Consider the following 12653-nt stretch of genomic DNA (forward strand, 5'->3'; position numbering starts at 1 on the left):
TATATGTTGAGTGTCAAGATGCTCAAGAAGCATTTCTAATACTGCACTAAATTCCATCCCAGCTAAAAGCATCCCACACGCCCTTGTTGGCTCTTATGTTGGCAACATGGCAAACCTATAGCGTATCAGTAACACTACTAAATGTTTAGTTCCATACTACCCTCTAACTAATCAATGAGTTAACACCAGTAAAATGGTTACCAAGTCATGTAATGTTAATTGCAATGCTAGTTGTTCATGCTGTAAAAAGCCCAAAATCGACTTAACAGAAAAAGAAAAGACATATATACACACACACATAAATGTTATTAAATTACACAATTTCAATGGGTAAACTCTTAGCCTTTCGTGTATTAAACAGAATGCCCATTTTACACAGTATTTTATACCATAGATAAATTTTTGTTTTGATAAGTAATAAAGAAAGTTCATTAGAAAAGAGAAGAAACCTCAAGTAAACTACAAGAGGCTATCCTAAAATTTACATATAAAGGTTCAGACAATCAACAAAGTGCAAGAATGAAGAAAAATGGACACTATCACAGGCAGCCATCCAATCATACAAAGATTGAAGAAAAATAGACTTGAGATCATTTATGTTGCTCCAACAAATTGAAGGTCCGATTGTTTTCTTTCCATATGGTCCACATTATACCAACCACCATAGAATTCCAAACAAAACTTATGAATGATGACCAAACATCCCTCTCAATAGATTTATATCTCAATAACCTTCCCAGGTATAACCCAATGAACACCAAGCAATGTAAATATTAAGCTCATAACTGCCTTATATCAATGCAATGTAAGAGTAAATGATCCACTGATTCACCATTAGCCTTAACAATACAACTCCAATTGACTAGAGCAACAACTCTTTTAATGATGTCAAAGTCAAATGCAGATATAAAATGATGTCAAAGTTTTATACACACTCCAAATACATTCGATCTCATGTTATACCTATGATGGAACCAACATCATTATAACCACATAGAAAATCTCTCGAACTTACAGTTCCTTTTACTGCTACATCCAGGTCTGCATCATCAAAAACTATGCAGGGTGCATTGCCACCAAGTTCCAGAGATACCTAGAAAGGTCAAGAAGGCAATTAGCAACAAGGTGGTTCCCAGAGCATTCAATCTTTTAGCACATGCACTCGTTTCATATCCTATGCATACCTTTTTAACAGTCCCAGCAGAACCTGCCATCAACTTCTTTCCAACTGCTGTTGAGCCCGTGAATGTGATCTTTCTTACCTGGAGAAGTTGAATAAAACAAGAGCACCTAATGTTGCATCATTTGTATATCCAATTATCTCTGTGGATATTGCATCATGATATCAGATGGAGAGAAGATTGGGGTATATATTAAAGGTAAAAAACCTGTGTACTCGCAAGTAAAGAATCCCCTATATCAGAAGCATTTCCCATAACCACATTGACAACACCCTAAAAAATTAAAAGATCAATAACCATATGAAACAAATGACGCAATAAAAAAAATCATCTGGATGGTCAAGGAAAAAAGAAATAAAGGCTAAGAAATGCTCTAGAAACTATGGCAACAAATTGGGCAATTTAGCCCAACCCAAACCCCATCCTGTCATTGAGCAAGTTAATTTTTGAAATTTCAAGCTTGGGATTTGGACCAGGCTGGGAAATTCCGCACAAAGCTCAACTTTGACTGAGCTAGGGCCAATGCCTCTACAACCCGAGCTTAAACTAAGGTTTTGATTAATTAGTTCTTGATGTAAGATTTTCAGGCATTGGAATCATATCTTTTTTTACTATGTTCATGTTGGGAAAGCATTTTAGAGGTTCACTTTTAAAGTATCACTTGAAAACCATTAATCATAGCAACCTAAAGCAACCCAACATGCACAAGCCAACTCAAGGCAAGTAGGGGTAGAAGAACAGCCCAAGCTGGGTTAGAGCCAAGGTTTACACTTCAGATTAAACTTGAGATGAGCACAGCCAGCCTGAGTTGCAGCCAACTAGATGCAAAAATAGAGTGGATATTTCTTTTTCTTTCTCTTTCTCTTTTTTTTTAAGAATAATAATTTTATTGAAAGAAAACAGATGTGGATATTTCAAGGGGCAAAACCACCCATTTTCAGCATCAGCATAGAGTATTCTTTTCATTTCTCAACAACATTTAATAACGCAAGGATACTAAAAGCAAGTAATAATAAGAGCCCCATTAGGCAATTGGTCCCACTTACTCATGGTCTCCATCATAGCAAAGAAAAAGGGACCCACTTCCCTATACATCTACAAATCACAATGTTCTACATCTCAAAATTGGTAATAACCACTGCTGGAGTAGCCAATGAGCTTTAGCTCAAATGGTACTTCCTCCCCTTGTAGCAAGGTAGAGGGTGAGGCTGTGGGTTCAAGTCCCACCGGGTGCATAAGTAACTTACCAATCACAAAAAAGAAACTACTGTTGGAGTAATTAGTACTTGTCAATTCTGTTTCCAGTACCAGATTCCTAATTTTTAATTACATCTGAAGCCAAATCATCGTGGTTTCAACTTACAAGGCCCAAAGAGACGGCAAACTTTTATCATACCCTAAAAAAGTATAAGTGCTTCTATGTGTCTGTCATGCACACAAGACACATGTATGTAGATAAAAAAAATTACCGGAGGTATTCCAGCCTGAAGAGAGAGCTCAGCTGCTGCTAAAGCTGTGAGAGGCGTAATTTCAGAGGGTTTTATGACTACCGTACAACCACATGCAAGTGCAGGACCAACCTGATACAAGCGAGAGACAAAGCAGGTGATTTTGAAAATGATATACATTCATTAAAGAAGTCATCTGCTCCTCTAAGCACTATACAAAATATGCACCAGAGGATATCAGACTGCATTAATCCTAACTTGAGCAAACCTTCCGAGTAATCATAGCCAGGGGAAAGTTCCAGGGCGTAATTGCACCAACAACACCTACAGGCTGCAAAATAAAATTTACAAGAGCCCATATATCAAATAGTATTGAATAAGACATCTAAGATAACAATTGGCATTAGAATATCGGGTAAAGCAATAAGAAATCTCCATCAAAAATATGTCAAAACCGTCCATCAAAAGCACAAATCATCAAAGGACATGGGACTGCCAGTGGTAGAAGGCAAATCAAAGAACACAATAGTTCAGAAAAAGGAAACTACTACAAAGGAGGGTGAATGCTGGTAATTGCTCACTCGTCAATATGCGAGGGATTTATAAAGACTTAAAAATGATATCATGTTCATGCTTTCAAGGTTGGTGAAGGAGGGTAATCCTTTTCATGCTAGAAATCCTTACTATTCTAAGAGGTCTTAGAAGTTGTTAGGTAATAATGGAATTTTATATCTAGTTATTCTTTATCATGCTGAGGGTACTTGTGTAATTGTATCCATCCTAAACAAATATAAATTATATGTTAGTTACATGGGAATGCCAATTCTAGGTCCCCTCCCTCTCATTGCCACTCTCTTCCATCTCTCTTATCTTCACTTTTCATCATTGAGTGTTAAATCAACTTGGTATCGGAGCAGTTGCCCTGGATTCGAATCATGACTCCACAATTTATCTCTCATTTCAATTAAATATTTCACATATGGACTCCATTTATTGAGAAGAGTCTGAGCCCCTAATGAGGAATATTAGAATATTATAGATTAAACGAATAATTTCCCATCAGATTAATCTTTTTGGAACAATTGATGATTTAACTAGGCGGGAAACAGGGACAATAGATGAAAACACACTGTCAATTAGATGGAAAACGGGGACACTAGCTCATGGACTCTCAAGTAGGGCTAGCAAAATAGGTACCCGACATGACCCGTTAAGACTTGTGACCCGTTTAAGCTAGACCCAAACATGACCCGTTTATGTTAACGGATCGGGACTCCAAACACGACACAACAATTTCACAGGTCACCTGACACGACCCGTGAAACCCGTTTAGCATAATGAGTCGTACTGAGTCGACCCAACCCGTTTAGCTTAAAAGTGCTCCCTTTTTCTTTTCTTTTTTTTTTTGGGGGGGGGGGTATTTAAATGAAATAGCTTTTTAGCAAGTTCCAAATTCCAATCCATTTTCAAGAAATATCTTTCTTTTCTTCTTTCCCATTCACTGATTCACATTAGCCCAAACATGCAGTCTAATTGGTCAACTAGAGTTCTCCCCCTTTCAAATTCATAATTATTTTGCTTGTTGAATTTTCCGCCATCTTCTTGTTTTCAATGTTTTCATTCTTTAATTTGTCAAGTTTCTTCGAGTTTTACCAAAGTTCCCTGTACTTTCGAGTCATAAAAATGATGAACCAAAAAACATTACCATAAACGGATGAAATCATAAATTAATTCACAAAAAAATTTCTAGAAAAAAGAAGAGGCTCAATCATACCAGCATGCATGAATTTTCTTTCATTTTTTGTTTCACATTGAATTCATGCGAGACCATGTTTTAGGTCAGGCAATCAAAACCATGATTCAAGGATTTAATATAATCGCAATTGTGATGTTCTAACATGCAAAAAATATGAATGATATCGTATTATTTTTAATTTACAAAATCATCTAGCTTTACCCTCCTTGGTCTAAAAAAAAAGGGAAAGAAAAAGAAAAAGTTAATCACGGGTGACCCACCACCCGACCCACCAGACTGAGTTAAATGGGTCATAAACGGGTCAGCCCATTTAAGATAGACCCAAACTCGCTAATTTCGTATCGTGTTTGTGTCGGGTCGTGTCAAAATTGCCAGCCCTACGCTCAAGAATCTCTGTATAGCAACTTCACCCTGGCAACTGTATTAAACATGCATCCTTAACATAGTTTTTTTTTTATATATAAGTAATTGAAATATCATTAAAAGCGAAATGCACAACCCAGATACACAAAAAGTATACAAGAAAAACACCTAGCTTGAAGGAGAAAAAAAAAAACAAAAAAAAAAATCATGAAAACTAAGCTCCAAGAGAGCTACAAATGCAACTTTCCAAATATAAATAGAATAAAAGAAAAAGAACTTAAACTCCTCCAACATCCTCTCGCAGTCCTCGAAATTTCAATCATTTTTTTCCCAACAAAGGCATCACAAAAGGTAAGAAGGCACAATCTTCCGCACAACAGCACTCTTAAGTGCTACCGCCAGCAAGCAAACAAGTCAATTACATTAGGCATAAACAGAACAACCCAAAGCAATTAAAGCATTCCATAAGGCACAAGCAACCTTGCAATGGAGAAGAAGATGGTCCTCCCCGTTCTTCTTGCACATACAACACATATTCACTACAATGACATGCCACTTCCTAAGATTATCCATGGTAATGATCTTCCCTAGGGTTGCCGACCAAGCAAAAATAGCCCCTCTAAAAGGAACCATGGGTCAAGTACCGAATCAAGAAGATCTGGCTAACATTCAGAACTGTAGTATTTCTTCCCAACTGTTGAAGTATCTGGGTCTCCCTCTGGGTGCTCCTTTCAAGTCAAAAGATATTTGGGATGGGGCAGTGGAGAAATGGATAAAAGATTGGCTAGTTGGAAGAAGATTTATTTGTCTCGAGGTGACCGTCTAACTCTTATCAAAAGTACTATTTCCAACTTACCTACGTATTTCTTGTCCCTTTTCCACTTACTAGCCGGTATAGCTAGAAGATTGGAGCGTATTCAAAGAGATTTCCTTTGGGATGGTGTTTATGGAGAGCATAAGCTTCATTTAGCGAAATGGAAGTCTGTTTGCTCCCCAGTTCATAGAAGAGGGTTGGGTGTGAAAAACCTCTTTGTTGTTTAACAAAACTTTATTAGGTAAGTGACTTTGGAGTTTTTTTCTTATTAGCTTTTATAATTTTCTTGTTCTTTTTTCTTCTCCTTCTTAGCCGTTTTTCTTGTATACTCCATGTGTACTTGACTGTGCTTTGCATTTTTTAATGATATCCTTCTTACTTATCAAAAAAAAAAAAAAAAAAAGAGATTTGCTCAAAAAGAGAATTCCTTATGCAGACAGGTGGTTGTGGAGAAGTATGGGATCCAGAAAGGGGGTTGGTGTTCTGAGGAAACTCAGCGGCCATATGGGGTGGGTCTTTGGAGGTATATTAGAAACGGTTTGGAGAGTTTCTCGAAGTTGTCTCCTACAGTGTAGGGGACGGACCTCGCCTTCGTTTCTGGCGTGCGGAGAAGCGACTCTCGAATTCCTATTCCATAACTCTATTCTATAGCTCGGGAAAACGAGGCCTTAGTGTTGGATTACATGGACTCTTCTGACACTAATGTCCATTGGAACCTGACTTTTCTTAGGGCGGTCCAGGATTGGGAGCTCGAGTCCCTTGTTACATTCCTCAATCTATTATACACATCGAAAACCCACCCGAGAGAGACAGAGATAATGTTGTGGTCCCCAGCTCGTAATCATAGGTTTGGACTGAAGAGCTACTACTATACTCTACAGTCTGGAGAGGTTTCCCTTTTTCCATGGAAGAGCATTTGGAATATGAAGGCTCTACCTCATATTGCTTTCTTCACTTGGACAGTAGCTTTGAGTAAACTTCTTACAATTGATAACCTTCAGAAGCAGGGTCTTACCCTTGTCAATTGGTGTTGTCTTTGTAAGAAGAGTGAAGAGACTTATCAAAAAAAAAAAAAAAAAAAGAGTGAAGAGACTATAAACCACATTTTCATTTGTTGTGAGTTTACTAGTGAGATATGGTACCTAGTTCTCACCTTATTTGGAGTCTCATGGGTCATGCCTTGCAATATTCTAGAGCTGCTTCATTGTTGGAAGACGCAAGGGAGGAAACAATCCAAAGAGGCCATATGGAAAGTCATCCCTACTTTACTAATGTGAAGCACTTAGAGAGAAAGAAATCAACGTCTTTTCAAAGACCGCAAGTCTAATGTGCTACAACTAAAATCGCCCTTCTTGAGTTCTCTTAAATTCGGTTGTATCCTTTGTTCCTAATTTATGTTCCTCTAATCTTGTAGATTTTGTTAACCTTTTAGATTTTCGACCCCATTAGGGTGGTTGCTTCTCTTATATACTTTTTGTTTACGCGAGCTTTTCTTCTTCTTCAATAAATTATTTTTCATCAAAAAGGAACCATGGTCCATCAAATACTCTTTCAAGAAAAAGAAATGACATCATTACAAACAATGATACTGTAGAAGGAGCTAACAACGAACACCGCTTTTTTTTATGAGCCCCACCAAAGTTTGTCTTCACCTTCCCATCTCATTCTATAGGAATACAACCAATTGAAGAACGAAGCAAAGACATCCACCACCCAATCGTGAGCCGCTTTACTACTTAAGGGAACCACTAAAAAGCTCCAAATGAACTACTACAGAAGTATTTTTCACACAAGCAATACTTTATAAATCTAGAAAAGCTTCCTTAAGGGCCTTCTCCCACACCACACATCATGCCAGAATCTAATCTTGAAGCCATTTCCCGACTCAAATCTAGTATGACGAGACTCGCTACGAAAATCGAGTTAGACAACCGCATCCTATTGCGTTCACGAGCAAAGACAGGACAAAAAACATCCTCCATCGCCTCCTGACATTCTTCCATAACCCCACCCCATATGGCCTAAAGGGTTTAATAGAACACCACCCACCCCACGAACTATCAAATTTAGAATCCACAACTCTTTAACATGCCTTTCTCTCATGCGCATTGCACCACAACCATTTCCCTAAAAGAGCACCATTGAACATCTTTAAGTTCTAAACCCCCAACCCTCCCTCAGAGATCGGAGAGCAAATCTTGGACAAACTAATCAGGTGAAATTTGAACTATTCACCTATCCCACCCCATAAGAAATCTCAATGGAACTTCTCTATACATTTTGCAAACCACCAGGAAAGGGGAAAAGAGACATGAAGTACATAGGTAAGGATGAAAGGATGCTCTTTATAAGGGTAACCTTGTCACTCTTAGACAAATAAATCATTTTCCAATTAGCCAACCAACGTTCTGTCTTTTCAACAACACCGTCCCAAATGACCTTGTAGGAGGCCCTTAACAAAAGACCAAGATACTTCAAAGGCAAAGAAGAAAGCCCGCAACCCAAAATGTCAGCCAACCCATCCACATTATCAACATTACACACAAGAACCAACTCCGACTCGGCCAAATTAATCTTCAAATTGGAGACAACTTCAGAACATAAGAATAAAGCACGCAAATAGCAAAGAAAATTAGGAGTGGCCAAACAAAAAATCAAAGTGTTGTCCGCAAACAACAGGTGTGATATGCATCGTACTTAAATCAAAGTGTCGTCCACACACAACAGAGTGCCTAGACCCCACAGAAAAACCTAAGAGAAAATCCCCATCAATAGTTGAAAAAAGCATTTTACTTAAGGCCTCCATGACAATAACAAACAGAAATGGAAACAAAAGGTCTCCCACTCTCAAACCACAGGAACTATTGAAGAAACCAAACAGATTGCCATTCACCTTTCCCAACTCAGCTGCAAAATTTTCCATCCCTGCCCTTTTGGCCCCTCCGAGATTCTGATAAGACCTCTACAGCCACCCACCGCATACTCCACCACCTCTAGATACCGGCCTGCTCTGTTATAACCTCTATGGACAATGAAGGCCTTGTTCCCCTCTCTTAGATGATTTTATGAACTCTGTAACCTCTGACTTACAAACTAGCATCTTCATCGTGTTTTTAAGCCAGGCAGCACTCATTTTACCCAACAGCACAACAAGAGAAAGCCCTCATCTTCTCTCAACCAACCAAAGAACTAACCCCCTTTCAGCCACCGAAAGCTCAAATGCTTTAGCCTCAACATAAAAACCAACTCACATAGCCCATCATCGATAAAAACCAACAAGCAAGCCAACCCCAGGGAAGAGACACAGAAGAAACAAATAAAAAAATGTTGGCATGCGCCAACGCGAACGGAAGAGAAGGAAAGAGTGTTAAATCACCATTTATCTCAAAAGCTTAAGCTTATAGGAAGTGATGAATGAAATCATTTAATTTATATTCTAACATTCCCCCTCACGTATAAGCTCAAACTCTCCATTAATAGGTGAGGTCCAGCACGTGCAATACTTAATTTAAATAGGAAGTGAATAACGGAGACAAAGTTCGAACTTATGACCTCTACTCTAATATCATGTTAAATCACCACTTATCTCAAAAGCTTAAACTTATTGGAAGAGGTGAATTTAATCATTTAATTTATATTCTAACAAATAGTAATTAGACTTACCACCATAATCTAATTACATTATTGACACCAGATTACCAATCAATTATAGGTACAATAGCTCTTGCTTTCGATTTGAATTACATAACATTTTAGCAAACTTGTCATGAAATGATACTGTTCCTTTTTTTTTATATATAAGTAATAATGTTCCTTAACATAGTAATGACACATTTTAACCTCTCTTTTTTCTTTCTGATGTTGCTGTTTGAACACCATATATTTATGTTGATATTAAGACCCACCTCCTTTACATTGTTTAATAAGTTTGACTCAAGCAAGGAAGAGACATATTTTAAATATATAACCAAGCTTGACTATTAGCCAAAATATTTATTTTATTAAGGTTAATGATATTGAACTCAAAACATCAAAAAAATGAATAAGATCACCTGCTTTAAAACAAACAACCGGCGATCAGCAAGAGGTGATGGAATTATATCACCATATACACGTTTGGCTTCTTCCGCAGAGAACTCAATAAAGCCAGCCCCATAGCTAACCTGTAAATTGAGTCTATCACATAACATGTTGCAAATAATTGATGACTTTTGCAATCCAAAAATAAAAAGAGTCGATGATGAAACCAAGAAAATATAGTGCCAAAGCCCAATGCTCAAATAGCTTAAGGCAAAAGTTTGATTGAGATACCTCCCCCAGGGCTTCTTTTATAGGTTTTCCTTGCTCTAAGGTTATAAGTTGTCCAAGCTCTTCTCTGTGGGCAATTAGTAGATCGTACCTTGAAGTTCATGTGGTAAAGACTAATATGAAAATTTGTTAGAGTAGAAAGTTTCTTGGCCAGCATTTTTTAAGAGGATTTGTTTAAGGAGGCGAATAGATGATTTGAAGTTTCTATAAAACCAGATAGACAAACTTAAAAACAAACAAACAAAAAAACCAGATCGACAAGATTCACAAGATAGCAAATGTACCATTTCCTTAGATATCTGCTCCTTTCAGCAGCAGTAAGTTTGCTCCAAGCTACACAGTCATAGTGTAGATATGTTATATTAGTAAAAATAATTTCAAGAATATATTTTATGTCCCATTATAGTCAAAAATACCAAGAGCAACATCAGTTTGTTACATTTCTAAATAATAAATTACACACAACATATAACACTCTCGTGCACATGTGCGCCCGCACGAGCACACACAGAGAGAAAAGGAGGACAAGTTGCCATTATTATGTTATACAATATAAATCCATTGAAGCAATAACAACTCTTACATATACCAAAATTAGCATTCACTTTATGCCTCTAATTCTAATATCATTGGCGTCCAAATCACATGACTCTCACCACCAATATCAAAATCTACAAATAAAAGGATGCAAGGAAAAGGTTTCAAAACAATTATGCTTCAGGAAACAAGGACAATGGAGAAAAGTTTCAGTTTACATTGTAAGTATTATTTATGTTCACTCTACTCTATGTTCTATTCGCTCTTATCTTTCCAGGTCAATGTATTAATGGGATCAACCATTACTCCTAGCATTTCAAGTATCAGATGAACGAATTCATTGGTTTGACACCTGTCTATTAAGTATTGGGACCCTAAATGGGTACATAAATTTTTGTTTCTTGATTATAGAAAGAAGCAAATAGTTGATTAACTTAACAACTATCTATGAAAAATAAGAGGCATGTAAGAATACTCATAGAAAAGAAAAAGATGCTGTTCTACTTTATTCGAAATAGATTCATATATGTCTATCCCATTGCGGGTCTGCCACTAAGAATTTAATCAGTCCAATGTCAGTGGCATGTAATTCAGTTAAAGCCATACTCTACCCTATCATTTATCGAATCCAGTCTTGGACCCTAGTTTTAACTAAAACCTACATTCTACTCCACACTCAAGCAGGAAAGAATATATAGACTTGCAGTTTCATCTGAAACCTAATACTCTTGTAACCTAACACTCGTAATGTTCTCCCCCCCCCCCCCCCCCCCCCCTTTTTCATTTTTCTTAATTTTTCTCCATTTCCCAATCTCTATGCTGTTGGGGAACTCTGCAAGAGTCTTACCACCTTCTTGAGTTACTATATTGTAGTCTTTCTGTGTAAGTACACCACAACTTGGTGGACCAACAGCCAAGACCATACTCTCTTCTTTTTTTTCTTTTATGATATATGAGTAGTTCTGTCAGACATCTTATATTCATCCGAAACCAACCTTTAGGTCAATACATAGGTTGCATTAAAGATGGTTATTTCCAAGTCAGTGAGAAATGGTTGGACTGAGAATCGCTTGAGCTTTTGGGTAAAATGGGCACATTTCTCACTGAAAATATGTTAGCCTCTTATTTTCTTAAAACCACCCATACCCAAGACCTGATAGGCATGGAGCAGCTTCATAGGCATCCACACTGATGCCATCTCATAACTCTGAAGTTCTCTTCCAAAAATTTACTTCCAATAGATACCATGAATAGCATGCACCTCAATACCAGACTTCCCAAATTCCCCAAATCATACTTCTCATTTAACTGAACCTTCCACGTGCAAATTCTGGGAGTGTCAACTATGTATCAAGCCACACATCGCTGAGGCTACAAAAAGGCGTGGTATATGCTAAGCATATAAGCACCAATGGTTTTGTTTAACATAAACAGATTGGATCTGTCTAAAGTTCCATACAATAAAATGCTTCATATGCTGAAGATATTGCATCGTTTGTCTCCCTCCCACCCATGCATGGCACATCTGCTATAACTTCACCAGTTGCTGGATTGTAAACCTGCCATGACATGAAATAGTTGTAATGTTCGTTAAAAATCGACCCCCTTTAAAGCAAACCAGGAAAAGAACAATCAACTGGGAATAAAAGGAAAAGAACAAGCAAAGAGCAAGAATGACCAAAAAGGTTGTGTTTATGGGAGACCTTGATAGTCTTCCTGTCATATGCATCAACCCATTTCCCTCCAATAAGCCCCTGGGTCCGCAATAGTCCCGATTTATGGAGCCGAGAAGCAACGCTCTCCGCCTCCGTGCTTATCTGCCATCCAAAATCAAATCCCTCATTTATACTGTTTATCTGAAAATTTGAACTTCGACTTGGAAACAATACAAATTATCATAACACGAGTAAGAAGAGTAAAAGGATACAACCAGATTAAAGTGCTAAGAGATTCAGATTCACAGAAATGAAAACAGGGATATACAGAGTCAGAGAGAGAGGAGGGGAGGGAGTAGTGGCGTGCCTGGCGAGTGAGGAGATGATCGGATGCGCGCACGGAAACCAAGCGCCGGGGCCGCGACATAAGCTTGGTGAATCGGCCGGCCATTATGCTTATGCGCGCTGCCTTCAACGTCGCCATTTCTCGATTGTTTCTCTTCTTCCCCGCACTCAAAAACCAACGGGAGAGTCCACTCGCTCTCTCTGTCTCTCACTCTTTTGTTTGGAATTGCGTTTAAGAGGTTAACA

General features: G+C 37.9%; 1 protein-coding gene across 1 annotated transcript in view; it reads right to left on the reverse strand.

Annotated features, from left to right (window-relative positions):
- The window catches only part of LOC133875166 (succinate-semialdehyde dehydrogenase, mitochondrial), a 28499-nt gene extending 15846 nt beyond the window's left edge, over positions 1 to 12653 (reverse strand). The window contains exons 1-11 of the mRNA XM_062313190.1: positions 12430 to 12653; positions 12111 to 12224; positions 11867 to 11966; positions 10155 to 10203; positions 9874 to 9961; positions 9615 to 9725; positions 2898 to 2960; positions 2651 to 2761; positions 1389 to 1454; positions 1185 to 1262; positions 1016 to 1093 (exon numbers count right to left, since the gene is read on the reverse strand). Of these exons, the coding sequence (XP_062169174.1) occupies positions 1016 to 1093; positions 1185 to 1262; positions 1389 to 1454; positions 2651 to 2761; positions 2898 to 2960; positions 9615 to 9725; positions 9874 to 9961; positions 10155 to 10203; positions 11867 to 11966; positions 12111 to 12224; positions 12430 to 12546 (975 nt within the window). The 5' untranslated portion in view covers positions 12547 to 12653. The remainder of the gene's footprint in view (positions 1 to 1015; positions 1094 to 1184; positions 1263 to 1388; positions 1455 to 2650; positions 2762 to 2897; positions 2961 to 9614; positions 9726 to 9873; positions 9962 to 10154; positions 10204 to 11866; positions 11967 to 12110; positions 12225 to 12429) is intronic.

This window comes from Alnus glutinosa, chromosome 8 (genome assembly GCF_958979055.1).
Source record: "Alnus glutinosa chromosome 8, dhAlnGlut1.1, whole genome shotgun sequence".
NCBI classification, from domain to species: domain Eukaryota; kingdom Viridiplantae; phylum Streptophyta; class Magnoliopsida; order Fagales; family Betulaceae; genus Alnus; species Alnus glutinosa.